Here is a 21,027-nt window from a genome sequence, read left to right as displayed (position 1 = left end):
ATAGCTGATGGCCTGGTTTCAAACAAGGTAATGAAATAAAACAAAAATAAAAAGTAAAATAAAATAAATAAGAAGGGGTGATTTAAGAATATGACAAAATTTTTCCAAGTGGTACCCACTGTCTGGAGCCTGCAAACCCTGGTAACCTCATGACTCCAATCTTCTTTGACCTCCGATGATAGGACAGAGGCATCCCCGCCCTCAGCGAAGCTGGCACACCCGCACCCTCCTTCCGCTCCTCCCTGCCTCTCCTTGCAGTCTCCTCCCTCAGTCCCACGGCAACGGCGGCAACGGCCACTTGCTCTCCCCTCTTGCCCTCCTCACACTCCCGTTTAATCATCCAGAACCCCGCAGACAGCCAAAGCCACCCTGGCTCTCCTAAGCCCTTCCTGGAACCGGCTTTGGCAGCAGATGAAAGACACCTCGCCACCCCTTATCGCTGCCGCGTGACCCGCGCTAGTGGGTTCCGTTCCCCCCCCCAGGGGCGGGGGATACTGGTGGCCCCGCCCTCTGACCCATGGCCTGCCTGACCCTCCTCAAATGCACCCAGAGAAGACTCTGCGCCCCCAGTCCGCGCCCCGCCCCGGCTGGTCCAGCCCCGCCTTGCAGCAGGTTAAGAGCCCCCCAGAGCCGGGAGCTGTGGACAGAAGCGCACTCGTGGGGGGGACCAGCCAGTCTGGTTGTCATGGCGACGGCGCGGTTGGCCTGGGCCCTACGGGCCATCTCCGTGGGAGGAAGGCTGCGCGGTCCCCGAGGCCCTGGGGGTGCCCGGAGACTGAGCGGCAGCGCACGACGGCGGACGGCCAGGGGAGCCAGCCCGGGTCGCCGGCTCAGCACCGCCTGGGCCCCGGCCCAGCCCGCACGAGAAGGGCCGGAGGGCGCCGAGGACGACCTCCGCTCGCCTGCCGCGGAAGAGCAGGAGTGGACGCCGCCCCCGGCGCCCCCGGCCCCTCCCGACCCCCCGGGGCCCCCGGCCGGCCGCTCGCTGGTGCAGCGAGACATCCAGGCCTTTCTGAACCAGTGCGGAGCCAGCCCCGGGGAGGCGCGCCACTGGCTCACGCAGTTCCAGACCTGCTACCACTCCGCAGACAAGCCCTTCGCAGTCATCGAGGTGAGCGGAGTCCGGCGCCGGCCCTGCCACAGCAAGGGGATGTGTGGGGGCTGTCCGGCGACGTGTCGCCAGGCATGGCGGGACCCGCTGCGGACTCTGCACAGCGGAAGCGCGAAGGGGTGAGACGGTGCCCGGACGAGTGCCCCGGGCCGGGTGAAACTGCGCGCTGCTCCCATAGTCTCACGCCCAGGCCAGGCGAGGAAACTGGGGGACCATAATCCCCCAAGTGTGATGCGCTGGAGAAGTCTCCCCACCACACACACACACCGTGGGCGCGGTTATGGGTTCAGATGGCAAGTGGAGAACTTGGACAGGAGCTGCCTGGGTTACCCCTCCCCCCAAGAACTCATAGAGTCCAAGGTCGCAGGGAGGCACAGAGGGAGGAACACCAATGCGAGATAAGGGGATGGCAAGACCCAACGGGGCAAAGGGCGGAGGAGGTGGGCGCCGGTAGCCAGGAATGGGGCCTGACTGCTCCTGGGCAGGGCAGGGGGCACCGACAGGGCTGGGGAGGGGGGTGGTCAGGCTGCGGGAGTCAGGGCCAGTGTTACCCCTTCTGAACGCTCCCTCCCCCACAGGTGGACGAGGAGGTACTCAAGCGCAGTAGCGCCGTATCCAGCTTGGCCTTCGCCCTGGCATTCCTGCAGCGCATGGACATGAAGCCCCTGGTTGTCCTAGGGCTGCCCGCTCCCACAGCGCCCTCCGGCTGCCTTTCCTTCTGGGAGGCCAAGGCACAGCTGGCCCAGAACTGCAAGGTGCTGGTGGATGAGCTGCGGCACAACGCCGCCCCTGCCGTACCTTTTTTCGGCGGCGGCTCGGTGCTGGGCGCGGCTGAGCCCGCCCCTCATGCCAGGTTAGTGCGGGCCCCGCGTGCGCCCGGCGTCCTTAGACCTCGCCCGGCCGCCCGCCCCGCCCCAGCCCCGCAGGCCTGGAGGGGGCCCTCTTGAGCACGGCGTCTGGCCCCACAGCTACGGCGGCATCGTCTCCGTGGAGACCGACCTGCTACAGTGGTGCCTGGAGTCCGGCAGCATCCCCATACTGTGCCCCATCGGGGAGACGACGGCGCGCCGCTCCGTCCTCCTCGACTCGCTGGAGGTGACCGCGGCTCTGGCCAAGGCGCTACAGCCCACCAAAATCATCTTCCTCAATAACACAGGAGGCCTGCGCGACAGCAGTCAGAAGGTGTATCCCCTCCGTTCGGGCGCCGCTCGCGGGACCCCGGTCCCGGCTGAGTCCCTCTTGGGCTCCCTGCTCGCCTCCCCGACGGGCCCCAGAGTCAAGCCGGGTGGGTCGGGAATGGCTTGGTGCCCAGATCCGAACCCTCCCCAGCCGAGGACTCCGGGAGGGTGCGAGGGTAAAGGCGTCCGTGGGGGTTAGGGGCGCAGTCCGCGGCCGGCTGCGGGCCAGAGGCTCACCCCCTGGGCCTGGACGCAGGTCCTGAGTAACGTGAACCTGCCGGCCGACCTGGACGTGGTGAGCAACGCCGAGTGGGTGAGCACCAAGGAACGGCAGCAGATGCGGCTCATTGTGGACGTGCTCAGCCGCCTGCCGCACCGCTCCTCGGCTGTCATCACCGCCGCCGCCACGCTGCTCACCGAGCTCTTCAGCAACAAGGGTGCGGGCCGCGCCGGGGGTGTGGGGGGGTGGGCGGAGACCAGGCGAGACCCGGTTTCGGGGGAGGCAGGCGGGTCTAGGGGAAGTAGGTGGGACTCCGCACGATGGACCGAAGTTGAGGGACAAACTGCCAGGAGAGAGCTTCTCCCCGTTTGAAAATCCTGCACGTATCTCTGCTGACCGCAGAGATCACTTCATTGTGGAGATCTTCCCAAGAGGGCCACTGTCCCACTGGCCCCTGTCGTATCCGGACACCTCCCCCCACCCCCTCCGCCGACCAGGCAGAGCACAAGCAGGAGCGGATGGGCTAAACTAACCCCTCGTGCTCCGCGCCACCCCCAGGGTCCGGGACCCTGTTCAAGAACGCCGAGCGGATGCTGCGGGTGCGCAGCCTGGACAGCCTGGACCAGGGCCGCCTGGTGAACTTGGTCAACGCCAGCTTCGGCAAGAAGCTCCGGGACGACTACTTGGCCTCGCTGCGCCCGCGGCTGCACTCTGTCTACGTTTCTGAGGGGTGAGCCTGCGGGCCCCAGAGGGCAGGGACCGAGGGACAGAGCTGGGCAGCTTGGGGCCTAAGAGAGGTCCCAGCCTGCCTCTCCCCTGCTGCGCCAGGTACAACGCGGCCGCCATTCTGACCACGGAGCCCGTACTGGGAGGCACCCCATATCTAGACAAGTTTGTGGTGAGCTCCAGCCGCCAGGGCCAAGGCTCGGGCCAGATGCTCTGGGAGTGCCTGCGGCGGGACCTGCAGACGCTTTTCTGGCGCTCTCGCGTCACCAACCCCATCAATCCCTGGTAGGTCCCGCCCCCCCGCCCAGCTCTCCACAGCCACGCCCCCCGAAGGCTGGGCTTCCCCCAAGGAAAAGGCTCCACTCGATGTGACCCCACATTCCCCAAGGAGCAGACCACACACGGAATCTGAGATTTCCCCAGAAGCAGAGCACACTTAAACACGATCTTTCCCACTGCAGTGGATTCCTTGAAGACACTTCCTGACTCTTCCAGAGTCCTTAGAAGAGTCCTGATCCTCCAGTCTCTATTCCAGACCTAATGGCCAAGCGCTGACCCCAGGCCTACTGCATCTCCAGCATAATGGTCTCTCCTTTCTCTTTCCTTCTGCAACTATCCCCTCATCCAGCTGTGTGGGGACCAAGAGGTGAACAAGAACCCCTCCCCTGGAGGCGCAGAGCAAAGGACGTCCTCAGTCTAAACTTCCTAGCTTTGGGACTCTGGCAGGTCAACTAGCTTTTCCGGGCCTTAGCTGCTTCTCTGTGAAAAGAGCATACCACACCACCAGGCTCTAGGCGGCTGCTGTAAGGATGAAACCAGATAACAGCAGGGTGCCTAGCATGTAGACGGCATGCCTAAAAGCTTGCCCTAAAAGCTGCCTCCTTCCCCCCACCAGGTACTTCAAACACAGTGATGGCAGCTTCTCCAACAAGCAGTGGATCTTCTTCTGGTTTGGCCTGGCCGATATCCGGGACTCTTATGAGCTGGTCAACCATGCCAAGGGGCTGCCGGACTCCTTCTGCAAGCCAGCTTCTGACCCAGGCAGCTGACCCTCACTGCCAGCCCTTCAGGCCCTGGGACAACCAGGGTGAACCAAAGTCATGCCTGCTGGAGGTGATGATCCCAGGCAGCCACAGGCTGGACCAGGCTTGATGGCTAAGTGATCTGCAGAGAAGGAAGCAGCTCCTACTCTACTCTGCCCAGAGGGGGGCGCCCAAGAGGAGACAAGCCCAGGAAGAAGGGTGTGTCCAAGACAACCCCCAATTCTCACCACTGGCTCCATAACTATAACCAGATGGCCTTCCATTTTCAGTCTAGAGATTTGGGAAGCTAGGGTCGGGGGATTGCCGGTTTGCCTTCTAGAGCTCTCCTCAGGGCCAACCTTAAAGGTGGGCCAGCCTCTGTGGCCTCCGTTCTGTTTTGAGGCTCCCTTATCCGAAATATCACCCCCATTTGCTTGATATTCCACCACTTACTTTAATTCCTTTGGGTCTTACAACTTTTCAGGAGGCCTTGATTAAAACACAAATACTTGTCTGAGAGTCAGCTCACACTTGAAAGGAAATGAGCAATGACCTTCTGGGAGCAAGATCTTGAGGGCTGGAGAACCCGGGGGCTCCCAGAGGGAAGACAGGAGCTAAATGAGATGGAGTGCCTCCAAGATGAATGCTGTCACCATCTCCCTCACCTGGGTGTCAGCAGCCCCCAGTGGGGCTCCCCTCCATCCCACAGACCAGACTAACAGCAGCCCCAGCTCTCTTTCCAAGCAAGGCCCAGACTTGGATGTTTTCCCCTAGACCTACTGGAGGCTGTCTCCATCTGCTGAGAACACCTCGGCCAGCAGGAGTCCAAAGCCAGAGGTCTCATTCCGCATTTTTGACCCCCACGATGTGCCAGGCCCCCATGCTGGTCGCCAGGCTACTTTCAATCAAGAGGTGCGTGGACAAGCAGGGAGAGGACCATCGTGGCACAGCAGGACCATGACAGAACCAAACCCCAGGAGCAGCTTCTGACTTCCCTCAGAAGAGGGGTGACAGAGTGCACAGCTGTGTGTGGGCATTAAGACAGGCCCGACCTGGAATCCAGCTGTGGCTGCATTTGCTCTGTGGCTTGAGGGAAGCTGCTCACCTTCTCTGAGCTTCCATTTCCCCCATCTGTAAGATGTAAAATCCTCAGAGTGGACACTTAATGCTAGCCCCCTGCCCCCCGCCAGCTGCCCTCACCAAAGATTTCTTCAAAATCTTCAAAAAAGGGGAGGCAAAGACAAGCTATGACACAGGGACCGAGGCGATGGATCAAAGGCAGAATACAGGGAGGATCTTGACTAGACGGCCAAAGGCCTGTGGGAACCCTCAGAACAGGGCAGAGATCACGGGGGAACCAAAGTGGGGCTTAACCAGATGCGGTCTCTCAAGAAACCCAAGATCAATCCCAGCCAATGGCAACGTGCCCCGCGGGGAGAACAGAGAAGCAAAGCCAAATGTCTATATAAAATGTTTATTTTTGGAGGACTGTGTGGTCTGGTCTTTGGGAGGGAACTGACCCCAACCAGGCCAACCATAGAGCTGGAAACAGCAGGCAGGAGGCCGGAAGCTGGCCGCTGCCTGCCCTACCCCCGTACACCCCGGGCAGGGGCCTGCTCTGCTTTCAAGGTGGGGCAACAGCAAGTGCTGTTTCTGCCCCCGGCACACCCTGAGAACTCACGTGACTTCGGTGGCACCGGGGCCCTGGCTCCTCCCAGCCCCAACCACGTGTCAACACACACACTCAGTCTCGGTCTCCAGAAAGCACTGTAGAGCCTAGCTGCACTTGGCCAGGTTCAAAATGGAATTTTTCACATTTGCTCACTTCTGGTTCATGGTCTTCCTTCCTCTGTCTTCCATTCTCAGTAGCCCCACCCAAGCCCTGCCTTACTCCCTTCTCTGAGACAGGAGACCCAGGGAGCAGCTGGCCTCAGGTCTCCCACTACCGAACAGGAAAAAGCCCTGTAAGGCATCGTGAGCAGGGCTCCCACCCACCCAGGGCCGAGCCCAGGTACCAGGGAAGAGACCTGCCTCTTACCAACACATACACACACAGCAAAGAACCAAACCAACAGAGTGGAAAGCAGAAGGAAACAACGGGGCCAGCAAGCAGGAAGGCGGGTGGCCCTTAGCGGCTTGCTGGCACCCATCTTGGCCTCTCCCCGTGTCACTCAGCCATCGGTGGCCAGGATGACGGCAGCCCCAAAGATGCCCACGCTCTCTCCAAGGAGCTTCATCTGGTTCCAGAACTCAACGCGCCGTGTGTTGTGCCAGTAGGTGACATTGCCATCAATGAGCAGCATGACTGGGGGCAGCAGAATGGCCAGGATCTGGGCAGCCAGGGTCACGTAGTAGCCCGACAGGAAGGCCAGGGCCAGGACGCCGTACAGCACGAAGAAGAGCTGGATCATCAGCTCCCCTCCCGGGAGATGGTTCAGATAGGCCAGCCGGTCCTCCTTGCTGTGCTGCAGCGAGTAGGCCTAAAGACACACCATCCTCTAAGTGTCTCCGGCAGGCTGAGGACCCTGTCTGGCTAGCCCTGGGATGCCACCTGCAAGTCAGCCTCTACCGGGGGGGCCCCTGACTCCTGGCTCAGACCTGGGGCTCTCTAAAAGGAGGGCCTGCCTCTCCCCCCACACAGGCTAGGGAGCTCCTGAGGTTAGGGCCTGTCTCTCTTCACCTTTGGGGCTCAGGAGGGCAGAAGCATGTCTCCGCTGCCAGACTGGGGCTCTCACCTCTGAGTACACAGCTCTGTACATGGGATATGGTGCCCAGGAACCAAGATGAAGCCAAGTGACCTGGAGCCTGTCCAGGTCCCCAGGCACACTGGCTCCCCCTAGGTCATCCACTAGGGAGTACCTTAACTCACTACCCCAGGCAACCCCAAGCAACTCTAAGCAACAGAGCCCTATCTGGGGTCTGAACCCCACCAAACCTCTCCTTTGCTCCCTCTCCCAGTCCTCTGCAGGCTGAAGCCACGAGAGGACCAGTCCACCTTGTTCTCCTGACTCTCAGGCTTAGGACTGGACAGTCAATCCAACCTCTTCTCTCCCTGGTGGCAATAATGCTGGAAGAAGGGACCCTCAGCCAGGTCTCAGGCACTTGAACGGTCCCTGAGCCCACTAGCTGGCTGGGGCAGTGTCCAGGAGGCAGACCATCAGGAACTATATATGCAGGGCCTTATTCTGCCCACCTCCCTGGGTTCTGCCTCACTCCCAGGCAAGCACTTCCAGCCAACCTACCAGCAACCCCCCAACCTACCACGCAGATGAGGTAGATGCCCAGGAACACCTGGCCGGTGGACTGGAGGGAGCGGCTGCGGGGCTTCCGGCGGTACAGCTCCCCAGCGCCGCTGGCCAACACAAGAAAGCCGCCGATGATAGCAACTGTGCGCGAGTACATCCGGACCTGGACCGAGGCGAGGGAACCCCAGTCAGGAACTGCAGCCACCACCTTTTTCCTGGCTGTCTAGAGCACAGAACTGCCCATCTCTATACATCCCATTCTATCCGATGAACCCTCTTACCGTTTCCAAGTGTGGTGGGCAGGTGCAGTAGAGATAGAACTCTTTTTATCAGAAGTGGAAACTGAGGCCCAGGGGATTACTAAAATTGTCCAAGGTCCTACAGAAAGTGTCCAGATACCAAGAGTTGCCCCCTCTACACCTCCAGTGCACAGACTCGAATCCCAGTGTTCTTTCTGCTATAGAGTAGTCTATCCCATTAAAAAAATCAGGGATCCCACTGTCTGGTAGTTGTTCACACAACTGCCACCCCCACTGGACTGACAGTCCCTGCCTCTGTCCAAGATTATCTACACACCTGCAGCACTTGGTACAGGTTCTGGCACTTCAGATTTACATTCTGCCCTAAATTAATTAAATTTCATGAAATCAGATGGCTGCAACCAGTACTCTCCAAGGTCCCTTTTGCCCTATACGCTGACATTACTAACTAATGGCATAAAGGGTTCTGGTCTCACCTGCAATGCTAACTGTGGTGTAACTTTGGGAAAGTCTGTTTCTCATCTTTGCACCTCAGTTTTCACGCCCTGAAAGGCAGTCTTGTGTGGTCTCTGAGGGCCTTTCATCCTTGCAGTCTGTAACAATCTCCACAAGCCTAGGGGTTCTGCCTTCCCAGGCTTCACACTATGCACCTGTCTAGCACTATGCATTACCCAGCTGTCCCTGGCTGGGCACTGGCCTCGGGCTCCCGAGACCCCTAGCGAAGTCCCGCCTTGGGCCGAGGTGCTCACCTTCAGCCAGTCCCCGTAGTGGACGTAGCCCCCGATGTAGGCGGCGTAGGTGCTAATGGCCAGCTGGAGGGCGGCCCCCAGCGCGAACCAGCGCCGCTTCACTCCAAAGGACATGAAGCTGGCGCACAGCACGGCCGCCCCCAAGTCGAAGTACAAGTAGGGCACTGGGATGTCGGGCTTCCTGCGAGCCGGAGAGGGGAAGAAGCAACGAGGACAGAATGAAGCGGGAGAAGAGCCTTACGACCCCCTGAGTTCCCACAAGCTCCCCTGCGCCCCTGAACCGGAGGCCCTTCTCACGGCCAGGACCCCTGCACTACGCTCGATGCCCACCTTGCCCCAGTCCAGGGCCCCTAACAAGCCCGAGATCCCAATTCTTCCCCAGCCCAAGGGTCCCAACTTCTTCCCCACCCCACTGCACCCCCGTTCTTGGGACGGGCCGTACCGCCACCCCACCGCGCTCGGCGGCCGCGTGGGCCCGCTCACCGGCGCGCCTCGGCCCTCTCAGCGTACAGCATGAGCTGGCTGAAGCACCCCCAGAATGGGCAGCGTGTGAGCAACACCGAACCCAGCTGCATGATCAGCTGCAGCATCCACCGTCGCGAACCCATCTTCGACGCCATCTTGGGGAAGGGCAGTCCGCTGCGGCGTCACCCCCGACGGGGAGGCCGGCACCGAGATGCGACACGCAACTTCCGGATCTCGCGAGGCGGGGGGGGCGGGGGGGCGGTGAGGGCAGCATTTTTCCCCTTCCGACGGGAAATAGTGCTCTCGCTCTCTAGTTCCGGACAGAAGGATGTGTTCCAGCTGCGGAGTTCAGCCTTTCTCCCTGCTCTGAGGCTTAAGAACCCGTCCTCGTGGCTTCCAAATTGAAAACTAGACTAGAGGAAGGAACAGTGGGTTCAGGATATCAGCGCCGTGGGCGAACTGGTGTTTGCTCCTAAACCTGGGCTCCAATACTAAACCAAACCCTAACGGACTTGGGGCATATCACCTGCACTTTCTAAGACCCATCTGTAAAATGGGGAGGACATCCACTTCACAGCATAGTTCAGTGCTTTCAGTGTGGCAGTGTTGGTACCAGCTCATAGTAGGGGGTAGGTAGATGGTGTATACATACACAAAATCTCTCTTCTTCTATTTAATTTCAGAGTAAGGTGTTCCCTTGGTTAAGTCACTCATAGAGAAGTTTGGTCTCTGTCTTCCCTCTATCCCCTGAGAGAAAAGCAATATCTGATGTGGACACAGGGGACATCTCAAATCAGTCTATTCTCTCCAGCTCCAGTGCTCCCGCTAACTACCATCTTTTATTGGTTTAACAGCAGCAGGCTTCCAGCTGGCCTCCCCAGCTTCTCCTTTGGCTTCCTTGTTAATTCTTAGCCCCCTATTTTATGTTTTCCTAACATCAGATACCCTTCCTTTGAATCCCTCAGCACAATGGCAATTATATATTTTAGATTCTTTGTTAACGACCAGATTAACCCTAGATTGTGAGCTTCGTGGGGGCAAGGACAGTCTCGGATTCCTGTTTACTATGTCCTCGCAGCCTAGTAGATGAGATACATTCAGGAAATACATGTTAAATAGATAAATGAACAAAAGATGTGGCCAGTAGGTCTCATTCATGGTAGGTAGTCAGTAAGTAATTCGTTCAGTAAGTGGGTGAAAGTTCTGGGCACTCCAGGATTGCCACCACAAAGCCACCCCCACCTATCTTCCTGCATCCCCTACCACCCTGCCACACACAAATTCGTCTTCCAGTATTGAAGTTAAGACTACAAGTACTCCCACCAGGCTGTTTAATTCGGGTCTGTTTGCTTCCAGTTGCCTGAGATGGAGAGAGAAGCCTCATGTGAATTAAAAATTCCCACTCAGCCAGTAAAGCTACATACAACACCTCTCACGTCTTATTTTTTAGTCACTGGAATAAAGTCTGGGCATAACAGAAACATGAGGGAGAGACAGATATATCCATCTAGGATATAACGTCTAGGAAATGGGATCATTGTGTACCTATATGCTGGGGTGGGGGTGGGAAAGAGGAATGTCCAGACGAAGGGAATGAGAAAAAACTTGGATTGAAGGCCATTTTGTTTACCTCCCCCCCATGCGCCAGTGACAACCACGTGAGGTAAGTTTTCCACAAGTACATAGTACAGAATCAAATTTTCCCTTGGTTTTATTTTTCCATCTCTTCACCCATTCCCAGTTCAAATGTGACAAGAATGCAGAGCCCTCAGGAGGAAGCCAAGGTGTTGAGGACCGGAACTGGGACAGTATACGCCCACAAAATAGTTGTAGGAGCCTGGCTGGGTTGTCCCCACAGGAACAAGACCCCTACCCCATCCCACCACCCTCATGACTTTATCAACAGCAGTGGCCAGGGACATGTGTGGGGAGGGGCAGGAGACGGATTCATGAAGCTTCCCTGGGTACCCCTCCCACCTTAATTCCCTCTGGTCTCCAGTCTCTGCCTTCTACTCCCCTAGTCCCTAGAAGGTTGCTGAGAAGTACTAAGGGCCAAATCCCTTTCTGGGGTTGGGAAAGATGCTAGCATTGTGCTAAGGCAGAGACTAGGTGAGTGGGAGGAATGCCTGCGAGAGGAACACAGCCATTTGTTGCCCCCCCACCCCCCCCCACCATTCTTCCCACTCCTGTCCAGGACGACAATTCAGCTGGAAAGACTTCTGAAGAACACCCTTTTTTGTCCTCTACATCTCTACCTGCTGTCCACATCTCTATCTGCTCTCCCTCCTCCTGCTACCTCCACTTCCCTCTGCAGCAGCCCCTCCCTCTCCAGAGGGCTCTCCCACTCCCCAGCTCCTCTGGAGCCCCACCTGGGCTTGTGCACTGCCACGCCGAGAGCCACAGTGACCAGCATGGTGCCCAGGGTATCCAGCACAATAGCTGTCTCAGGCAGGCAGAGCCAGGCCTCTGCACTGCTCAGCACCACCCCCAACTGGTGAGGGCCAGGACAAGTCAGGTTGCCCAGGTTGACCACCCACAAGTGCCACAGGTAGACCAGGTTTCCCAAAGGCCTACTGCAGGTCAGTCTTGCACCCAGGGGTTACTAGCCAGCAGCAGCCACATGCCCACCATCTAGGTGTCTGCAGTCACCTTGAAACTAAAGTGTGGCGATCTGTTGTCTACTGGAGAGAGGCTGCTCCACGCAAACGAGGCTGCCGAGACCTCAGCCTCCAGCGCACTGATGTTACTCCTAGCCACAGGGGACCTCCAGGCCTGGCATGGTGGCCAGGCCACACATAGCAGTTTCCAGCCAGCAAGAGCTAGTGTAGACAGAAGAGACCCCCAAGCCTGGCTCTGCCCAGCTCAGTCAGCCAGTTGGGACTCAGCTCGAACTGCTCAGGTTCCCCAGGCCCCACAGGCTGCAGGGGTCCAGGATGATAAACAGGTTGTGAGAGAGAGCCAGGAGGAGCAGAGAGCCTGGGGTGGTGAAGACGTCCAGGGACAGGCGGGCCAGCTGGTTGTGGCTGAGGTGCAACCACTCCGGGAGACCCAGGCCCCCCAGCCAGATCCCACAGCAACACCCAAAGTCCCCACTCAGATTATCGTGGCTCAGCTCCAAGAGTCACTCTGCCAGAGAGCCTGAGAGGAGGCTGAGTCGGGGGAGAACCCCCCATACCTGACACTTCCTGTGGCTGGACAGGTGCACGGTGCTGGGCTCACTGCCACCAGATTCCTGAGTAAGGCCACAGCCACCATATGGAAGGAGTAGCCACACCTCCCCCATGCTTGCCCTATGAGGGGCTGGGAGGATGATAGCCTCAGGCCTGCATCAGGCTCATGGATACAGAGACCTTGGTGCCTCACTCCTCCAGCCAGGACTCTGGGGAGTGTGGGTGTGCTAGGGAGAGGAAAAACAGATACTATTCAGGGGTCTCACCGTTTGCCATGTCCCCCAACATGGTCTTATGGACACCTCCCTCCATCTCCCATAATTTAACCTGCTACCAAGGCTCTGGCAAGTGCCACTGCAGCCTGAGACCCCAGCGTTCTGATCCCCTTCCCCTGCCACCTCTCATTCCCTTATGCCTACTAGGATGAAAAGCAATCAGGGAAGATGGCCTTTTTAAACCCCAGGACCCCTTCTTTCCTCTCACTCCATACCCACCCCCACTTATTTCCCACAGCCCAGGAGCACCTCTGCCTTTTCCTGGCTCTAAACACTCCCTGCGTCACTCAACCAGCCAACATTTGCAGAGTCCCTGTTCTGCAAGAGGACACAGCCTTGACTGGATCCTGGCTTAATCTGGCCACTAGGTCAGAAGTTCAACGCACTCCCTTGTATTCCTGGCACCACCCGCCAAGTGTAGCCCCAGCCCAGGAACAGCAGTGAAAAGAATCTCAGCTCTAGTTACCTGCCCTCCTGGCCTCCCGCCAGAACCCCAGCCCCAAGCAGCAGAGATCCGATCTTAGGGAAGCCACAGCGCTGAGGGTGGGGATGGGGCAGGGGGCAGGTTGAGGACATCTCCAAGGCTTTGTGGCCTTATAACCAGGGGAGCAGGATCCTGCCATGCCTAAGAACACCACTCCTCACTCCCCACACCATGGCCCTCTCCTTTTCAGCCCCACACCCTGGTCTATTGCTTGTCAGGATGGCAGCCTGAGGCCCCTAGGAGGCCTCCACTCACCACATCTCACATCCACAAGTCAAAAAGGGGCCAGGCATCTTCTCTTTCATTCTATACTGCCTGCCTAAGAAATCTGCCATCATCTATAATCTGCATATATATATATGCATATATATATATATGCATATATATATATGCGTATATATTCATCCATCTATAACCCATCTTCTCTGGACACAAAGGAAAGAAATACTCTCTCTCCTTCTCACTGGGCCAAAGGTCAAAATACTCTGTTCTGGCCTTTGAAGAGTGTCCAGCATTGCCTTCTGAAAACAGACTGGTCTGGGGACAGGGTGTCTGTATCCACCACTTCTGCCTTGCCCTAGGAGGCCAACCAAACAAGTTTCTTTCTGGGTTCCCTAGTGTGCTCACCAGCCCCACGCAGCAGGTCTTAAGAGAATCCTAATGGCCATATGGAAGACATGGTTACCAAGCGCAAGGCATCTCTTTAAAGGCTTGATTTAATCCTCAACTGAGACACTCATTTCACAGAGGAAACTAACATTCGGCAAAGATACAGAGGCTGTCAAGTCACACTGCTGATCAGCAGCTACGGCGAAAGCTGACATGACCTAGACCTGTCTGAATCCGGCCATGCGCCTAACCACCAAACCACAGCGACCAAGCCTGGGCCACTGTCTCACTTGCCAAACACCCCTCAAAAAATTAAGGTCTACGGGTGAATAACACAGATTATCACCAGAATGGGAAAAGCAGCTGAGCCACCATCAACCTAGAATATGAATCTGACCCTTTGGTTGATCAGAGTTGGGCCCCTTTGAATTAGTTCAAGGGATCTGGTTCAAGGAAATTATAGTGAAAAATTTGAAAAATCACTGTCAATAATGTTTAAGGGGTACCTGGCAAGCTGTTGCTGGAGTGTGTGACTCATGATTGTGGGATTGTTGAGTTCAAACCCCACCTTGGGTGTTGAGATTACTTAAAAAACTAGAATCTTATTTAAAAATTATAATAATCTTTTTTTAAAAGATTTTATTTATTTATTTCACAGACAGAGATCACAAGTAGGTAGAGAGGCAGGCAGAGAGAGAGAGGGGGAAGCAGGCTCCCCGGTGAGCAGAGAGCCTGATGCAGTCCTCAATCCCAGGTCCCTGAGATCATGACCTACGCCAAAGGCAGAGGCTTTTACCCACTGAGCCACCCAGGTGCCCCCAAAATTATAATAATCTTTAATGGATGCCTGGGTGGCTCAGTGGGCTAAGCGTCTGCCTTCAGCTCCGGTCATGATCCCAGGGTCCTGGGATCGAGTCCTGCATGGGGCTCCTTGCTCAGCAGGGAGTCTGCTTCTCCCTCTCCCCCTGCCCCCTGCTCACGAGCTAGCTCTCTCTCAAATAATAAATAAATAAGATCTTTTAAAATTTTTTTCAAAATTAAAAATTATAATATCTGAGAAAATATTACAAACTGAAGTTACCAGAGACGAGCTCGCTCATCAAAAGTTCCAACTTTCGGGACGCCTGGGTGGCTCAGTTGGTTAAGCAGCTGCCTTCGGCTCAGGTCATGATCCCAGTGTCCTGGGATCGAGTCCCACATCGGGCTCCTTGCTCAGCAGGGAGCCTGCTTCTCCCTCTGCCTCTGCCTGCCATTCTTGCTCTATCTGCCTGTGCTTGCTCTCTCTCCCTCTCTCTCTCTCTCTGACAAATAAATAAATAAAATCTTTAAAAAAAAAAAAAAAGTTCCAACTTTCATTAAGTCAGACAAGTGTAACAACAGATAACAATTCAGAAAGGTTCATTGAGCATGCTGTGTGAGCAGTTACCTAGGACACAGTGACTACCAGGTGCCTGCATGAGGGCACCAAAAGTAAGTTATACTCAAACAACTTCAATTCCTTTTTTGATAGGCTAACTAGATGACTATCACAGACAAACATCTGAATCTTATTAAAGTCTCTCATCACATTCCTTGCGATGATGAAAACACAGAAGACAGGTTATACAAATTGGAATTGATACAACACTGGGATGGATAACTGCTATATTACAGAATCAAGTTTTTTTAAAAGCTCTTAACAGGCTGGAATAGTTGGCTGAAAAAAGCCATTTCACTCTCCCAGTCACATCTGTGTGCCCCTCGGCCGGGGGCTGTGAGGAAAGGAAACATCCTGAAGAGCAGGGCCTAGCTTGCTGGACACCGGAGCTCTAGCCATGGCTCTAGAAAGGAGCTGCCGCTTACAGGACAAAAGGGCACAGTACCACCTGTTTCACAAAGCAGTGAGCTCCCCATCAATGAAAGAGGTCAAGTAGAGACAGACAGTCTATTGAGGATGCTGGAGAGAGGATATTTAAACTGGAAGATGCGGCGCCTGGGTGGCTCAGTCGGAATCACACCCCCCCCGACTCCCCGCGTCCTGGGATTGAAGCCCTGGGTTGGGCCCTCTGCTCAGCAGGGAGTCTGCTTCCCCCTCTGCCCCTCCCCCTCCCATGCTCTCTCTGTCTCACTCTCTCTCTCAAATAGATAAAAATCTTTTTTTTTCTCTTTTTTTTTTCAAAGACTTTATTTATTTATTTGACAGACAGAGATTACAAATAGACAGAGAGGCAGGCAGAGAGAGAGGGAGAAGCAGACTCCCTGCCGAGCAGAGAGAGCCCAATGCGGGGCTCGATCCCAGGACCCTGGGATCATGACCTGAGTCGAAGGCAGAGGCTTTAACCCACTGAGCCACCCAGGTGCCCCCAAATCTTTTTTTTTTTTTTAAGATTTTATTTATTTGACAGAGAGAGAGCAAGAGAGAGCACAAGCAGTGGGAGCGGCAGGCAAGAGGGAGGGAGAAGCAGGCTCCCCATTGAGCAGAGAGCCTGACGTGGGACTTGATCCCAGGACCCTGGGATCATGACCTGAGCCGAAGGCAGACACTCAACCGAGCAACCCAGGTGCCCCTCAGATAAAATCTTAAAAAAAAAAAAAAAATTATAGGGGCGCCTGTGTGGCTCAGTCATTAAGTGTCTACCTTCAGCTCAGGTCATGATCCTGGGGTCCTGGGATTGAGCCCCACATCAGGCTCCCTGCTCAGCGGGAAGCCTGCTTCTCCCTCTCCCACTCTCCCTCTCTCACTGTCTCTCCCTGTCAAATAAATAAATAAAATCTTTTAAAAAAAATTATAAACTGGAAGGCTGGACTATTCCCTATGAGCTGCAAAATCCCTGACGTTTCTAAGTCAGGATATCTGTGCTGACCTTCTTATACCGCCTGGGCCATCCCTGGCCCAGAAGCCTCCTCTTTCTGCACACTGTTCACATACTGACTTCTGGCTTCTCCTTCCCATAGCCAGGACACAAGGATGACAGCGGGACACTTTTCAGAAAGAGTAATTTGAACAAAAGGCAAAGTGTATCTGAGAACAGCTTCCATCTGCAGGGGTGAAGAGTCCATTACTGGATCCCAGCCAAACTGCCCCTCCCCTACAGTGCCCACCTGATGAACACCCTTGGTTGTGCCCAGCTCTCCTCCACCTTCTGTGTCTGTACCTCGGCCACTTGGTGGGACAACCTCAAGGTCACACAATGGGCATCTGGTTACACCCTAAATGCATGAGTTTGGACCTCAGCAACCATGCCATTTCTCCCGTGTCTACTGAACCAGTGGACATGCCCTCCTTTGCCCTCACCTCCCCGTCAAATCTACAAACACCAGCAACTGTACAGTCTTCTCCTTCCTTCCTCTTTATAGTGGAAGAAGGGCTTCTTCCCATCAGAGGCCAAAACATCTGTGGCCACAGATCTTGTCTACGACCTTCTGGAGTTCACGATGCGGTAATGACTCTGAAACACCCCAGCTGCAGCCCAGTCCCTGCTGAATGCCAGGCTTGTCACCCACCTGCCTGGCTGTCATCTGCTCTTCAGGGTTTCACGGGTAAGACAAATATGGCAGAACGAGACTCTTGATTTTTCCACAAACCTCTTCTTCTCTCATTGTTTGCCATCTACCCGGTAGCTGCTCTCAGTTCCTCTCTGCCCACCACCTTGGCCTCCAACCTTCTTCATCAGCAAGCCCTGTTCCTCAGCAAGCCCTGTTCCTCTGTCACCGCCACGTCGTGCCTGGATGACCGGAATGCAGCGATGTGATTCCACCTTTGCCCCTTGACAGACTAAAGCCCTCGACAGCTTCCAACCCTCGAACAGCTCCCCACTGTGCCAAGAACAGATTCCAGTCCCTATGATAGCAACGAGGCCCTGCCTGATCCGGCTCTTGCTCACGGGGCTTCAGCCACCTGTCTTCTAGTCATTCCTAAACCCCCCAAGTTCCTAGCACCCTCACTTAGCACCTGCTGCTGCCCCTATCCAAGCACTCTTGGCTGGCACCTCGTTCAGATTTTGGCTTACATGACATCTCAAGGGACCATCCCAGAATGTTGTCTTCAGAGCAGTACCTGTACCTCCCCACAGTGACCATGAGCAGCTACCTGAAACCAGGACAGAGACCAGAACAAATGGGGCCGGACCCAAAAAGAAGCCACCACTTATGAGTCCCTCCACTAAAACTAACTGCAGAGTCAGCATCAGAAGGGTTGATGGGACAGGTTATTTGAGAAGTCACTAGAAATATGCCTCACGCTCACCTCACTTAACCAGTCAGGAAGTGAGTTAGTTCCCCGTTAGACTTTTCAACAAAATTGAAAATGACAGGAAAATGGGACGGGGAGGCCACAGCCCGCCCAGGGTTGGTCCCAGCCGCCAAAGTATGCACTCAAGAAACCTGAGGGAGAGCCCCGCTGCTCTCACCTTGCCCTTCCTCTCCCATGTCCTTTACTGATCCCTTGTCCTCTTTTCAAGCTTGACCTCCAGCCTTCCTCAAATCCCACTCCATCCTGGATGGCTTTACATCTCCACTCAGGCAACTCATCTAGTTATTAAACTGGTAACTTTCGAACTTCTACCTTCAATTATATTCAACAGCCGGGTGCTAGGGAATAAAACAAAAATGAGTAAGTCATTATCCTTGCCTTGGAGCCTCAAAATTCCCCATCAGACCACACAAGGAAAACCGTAACAAATAACTTATAATGCAAATCATACATGCCCCATGACGTGAGTGATACAACAAATTCTAGGAGTCGCTTTCCACCTTAATTGTCGAGGATGGCTCCCCAGGTGGCTCTGAAGCAAGGCATGGTAGGATAAGACAGACAAGATAAGACAGGCTGGGAGTAATCGGAGAGATCATCTATGCCTGTCTCTCTTCTATCGTAACAAGTCTAAGATGCTAAGATCAGCACGCCCTTCGCGAGCCGGGGATGAGGCAACCACAGCCGGCAAGTTTCATCCGACATGAAGTACATTGCATTGTCAGAAGTGCAAGGGGTAGGGATAAAGAAATGTTTTAGAATCCAGAAGTTACGAAAGATGTTAGCCATCAGGGGTGGGAGTGGGAAAACGTTTGCCTTATTTTCTAGCTTTCTGTAATGAGCCACGTAAGGCTTTTAAAATAAAAAAGAACAAACTTGTTTTGAAACTTTATCAGCAGTAGTCTATGACCCGTGGATGGCAGCCAAACAGCGTCCTTTTCTCCCCTGTAAGGTCCCCCGTGCTCTTATGCCGAACCCCTTAAGTTTAGGCTGTACATGCTGATGATTCCTTTTTTTTTTTTTTTTTTAAGATTTTATTTATTTATTTGACAGACGGCGATCACAAGTAGGCAGAGGGGCAGACAGAGAGAGAGAGGAGGAAGCAGGCTCCCTGGATCATGACCTGAGCCGAAGGCAGAGGCTTTAACCCACTGAGCCACCCAGGCGCCCCCATGCTGATGATTCTTAAAGGAGAAATCTCTGGCATGAGCAGCCTCCTCCAGCAGTGATGAGAAAGCAAACCATGTAAACAATGACCATCCTCCAATCCCAATTCCCAGACCTGCCCCTGCCTCTCTCCCCACCGCCGCTCACTCTGCACGTGGCCCTAGCCTCATGCGTTCTCACCACCGTGTCCCTTGTGTCAAGAAGACAGGCGGTTCTATCCCCGTGTAGGACTAAAAGATCTCAGTGTCTTCCTTTACTCACTAGTAGGTCTTGTGGAAGAACAGATTGCAACACACACACATTCTTAACTTCAAAAATGTAAAGGGGCCTTTATCCTTCATCATGAGTTCCAGGCTGGAGCTCCTGACCTCAGACCACAGTGCCTGAGCAATTTTCAAAGCAGCAAGAAACTGCTCGGACTCTTCACAGGACAGACTCAGCATCGGCTCCCCGTGCGCATGCTACCTATGACCTCCTGACTGCAGCTTTGCCGCAGCAGTAAACCCAAAGGCATGCGGCCACGGGGAGGGGAAGTCACTGAGCGCTGGGGTGGAGAGGTCTGTGTGTCCTGCAGAGCTACCTGCACACGGGTCATCAGAGACGTGAGCCCTCCGCGCCATACTCTTCAACAGTTCAGTGCTCTTCCAATCTAGCTGGCCATTTCTGCCACTCTGCCCCGTCTGTGTCCCATCCTACACCTGGCAAACAAGTGAGCAGGGGACATGCCATCAGTTTGGAAAGTCACAGAGCGGCAGTAGGAGCACACATGTGGATGTAAGCCTGAGGTTTTGTTCCAGCTCTGTCAGCAAAGGTAGCAGTGGTTCTCAGGACAAGTCACTTAGCCCAGTGGAACCCACTCTCCTTCTGTAAAAGGAGTGGTTTTCATATTATAATCAAAGGAATTCCCCTGGACTGCAGGGCAGAGGTAGAGGTGAGATCGGTTAGACAGAAGACAGTACTGAGACAACCCCCACCCTTGCTCAACTGCTTTACCTTATCAACCTCATTTAAAATGCCATGTAAGGGGCCCCTGGGAGGCTCAGTTGGTTAAGCCACGGCCTTCGGCTCAGGTCATGATCCTGGAGTCCTGGGATCAAGTCCCACATTGGGCTTCCCCCCACTCTGCAAGGAACCTGCTTCTCCCTCTCCCTGCCACTCCCCCTGCTTGTGCTGTGAAATAAATAAAATCTTTTAAAATAAATAAATAAATAAAATGCCACATAAAGGGGCGCCTGGGTGGCTCAGTCGTTAAGCATCTGCCTTCAGCTCAGGTCATGATTCCAGGGTTCTGGGATTGACCCCCACATTGGGCTCCCTGCTCAGCAGGAAGCCTGCTTCTCCCTCTCTCACTCCCCCTGCCTATGTTCCCTCTCTTGCTGTATCTCTGTCAGATAAATAAATAAAATCTTTAAAAAATAAAAAATAAAAATAAATAAAATGCCATGTAAAGCCAGGCTTCCAAAACAAAGCCAGAGCCTCTGACAATCTTCTAATCCAATCTCATCCCCAAACTCAACCGTCCCAGGACCCAGCTAACATTTACAGACCACTTTCCAGTGGCAAGCATTTTAAAGATCTTTAGCCTTCCACACCGACAGTAGGGGACAGGTATGAGTTCCATGTTGACAGTGGGGAACCAAAGGCTCAGACTGGTGAAATGATTTACCCACAATCTCAAAGTGAGGAAAGGAAGGGTGGGGATTCCAGCCCAATTAGTTATGCCTCCAAAGTCCTTATTCTTTCTTCTTTACCTCACTGCCTTTTACACTGTCTTAACTCCAAATCTTGAAGTGCTTCAGGTTCCCCATCATTTCATAAACTAAAACTGAAGAGTCAAAAAAGTACTCCCTACCAGAAATAGTTGGTACCTACAGTCTTCCATTCACACCTAAAGACTAATGGGGAGGAAGTGACGGTGTGGATACATGACACAGACCTTCCTCCCAGGCTTCTATTTTCCATTAATCACATTCACTCCTTTAATGGCATCTCGTACGGTTTCTAGAGCTTACAAGGCCTCCCTTCTGTCTCCCTCTTTCACCTTTTCCAGAAGCTTACACTTCCATGCAGACTAAATTGAAGGCCTGGTACTTTAAATCTAGCTCTGGCCAATGG

The 21,027-nt window shown here is 54.6% G+C and overlaps 2 protein-coding genes across 2 annotated transcripts; one reads left to right on the top strand and one right to left on the bottom strand.

The window, feature by feature from the left end:
- The first annotated feature begins 670 nt into the window (after nt 1-670).
- On the top strand, nt 671-5,739 carry LOC111158100 (N-acetylglutamate synthase). The gene is made up of 7 exons (XM_022519942.1): nt 671-1,111; nt 1,690-1,964; nt 2,080-2,293; nt 2,546-2,726; nt 3,068-3,239; nt 3,338-3,520; nt 4,131-5,739. The coding sequence occupies exons 1-7, from the start codon at nt 686-688 to the stop codon at nt 4,282-4,284; spliced, it is 1,605 nt and encodes a 534-aa protein (XP_022375650.1). The 5' UTR covers nt 671-685; the 3' UTR covers nt 4,285-5,739.
- LOC111158101 (transmembrane protein 101) lies at nt 5,718-9,206 on the bottom strand. Its single transcript, XM_022519943.1, has 4 exons — nt 8,995-9,206; nt 8,512-8,692; nt 7,519-7,665; nt 5,718-6,737 (listed from the first exon to the last, which is right to left on the bottom strand). Exons 1-4 carry the CDS (start codon nt 9,129-9,131, stop codon nt 6,429-6,431), a joined length of 774 nt encoding a protein of 257 aa, XP_022375651.1. The 5' UTR covers nt 9,132-9,206; the 3' UTR covers nt 5,718-6,428.
- Between the last annotated feature and the right edge of the window lie 11,821 nt (nt 9,207-21,027).

This window comes from Enhydra lutris, unplaced genomic scaffold, assembly GCF_002288905.1.
Source record: "Enhydra lutris kenyoni isolate GAN:26980312 unplaced genomic scaffold, ASM228890v2 scaffoldscaffold57, whole genome shotgun sequence".
NCBI lineage: Eukaryota > Metazoa > Chordata > Mammalia > Carnivora > Mustelidae > Enhydra > Enhydra lutris.
This window is presented reverse-complemented; position numbering and strand designations above follow the sequence as displayed.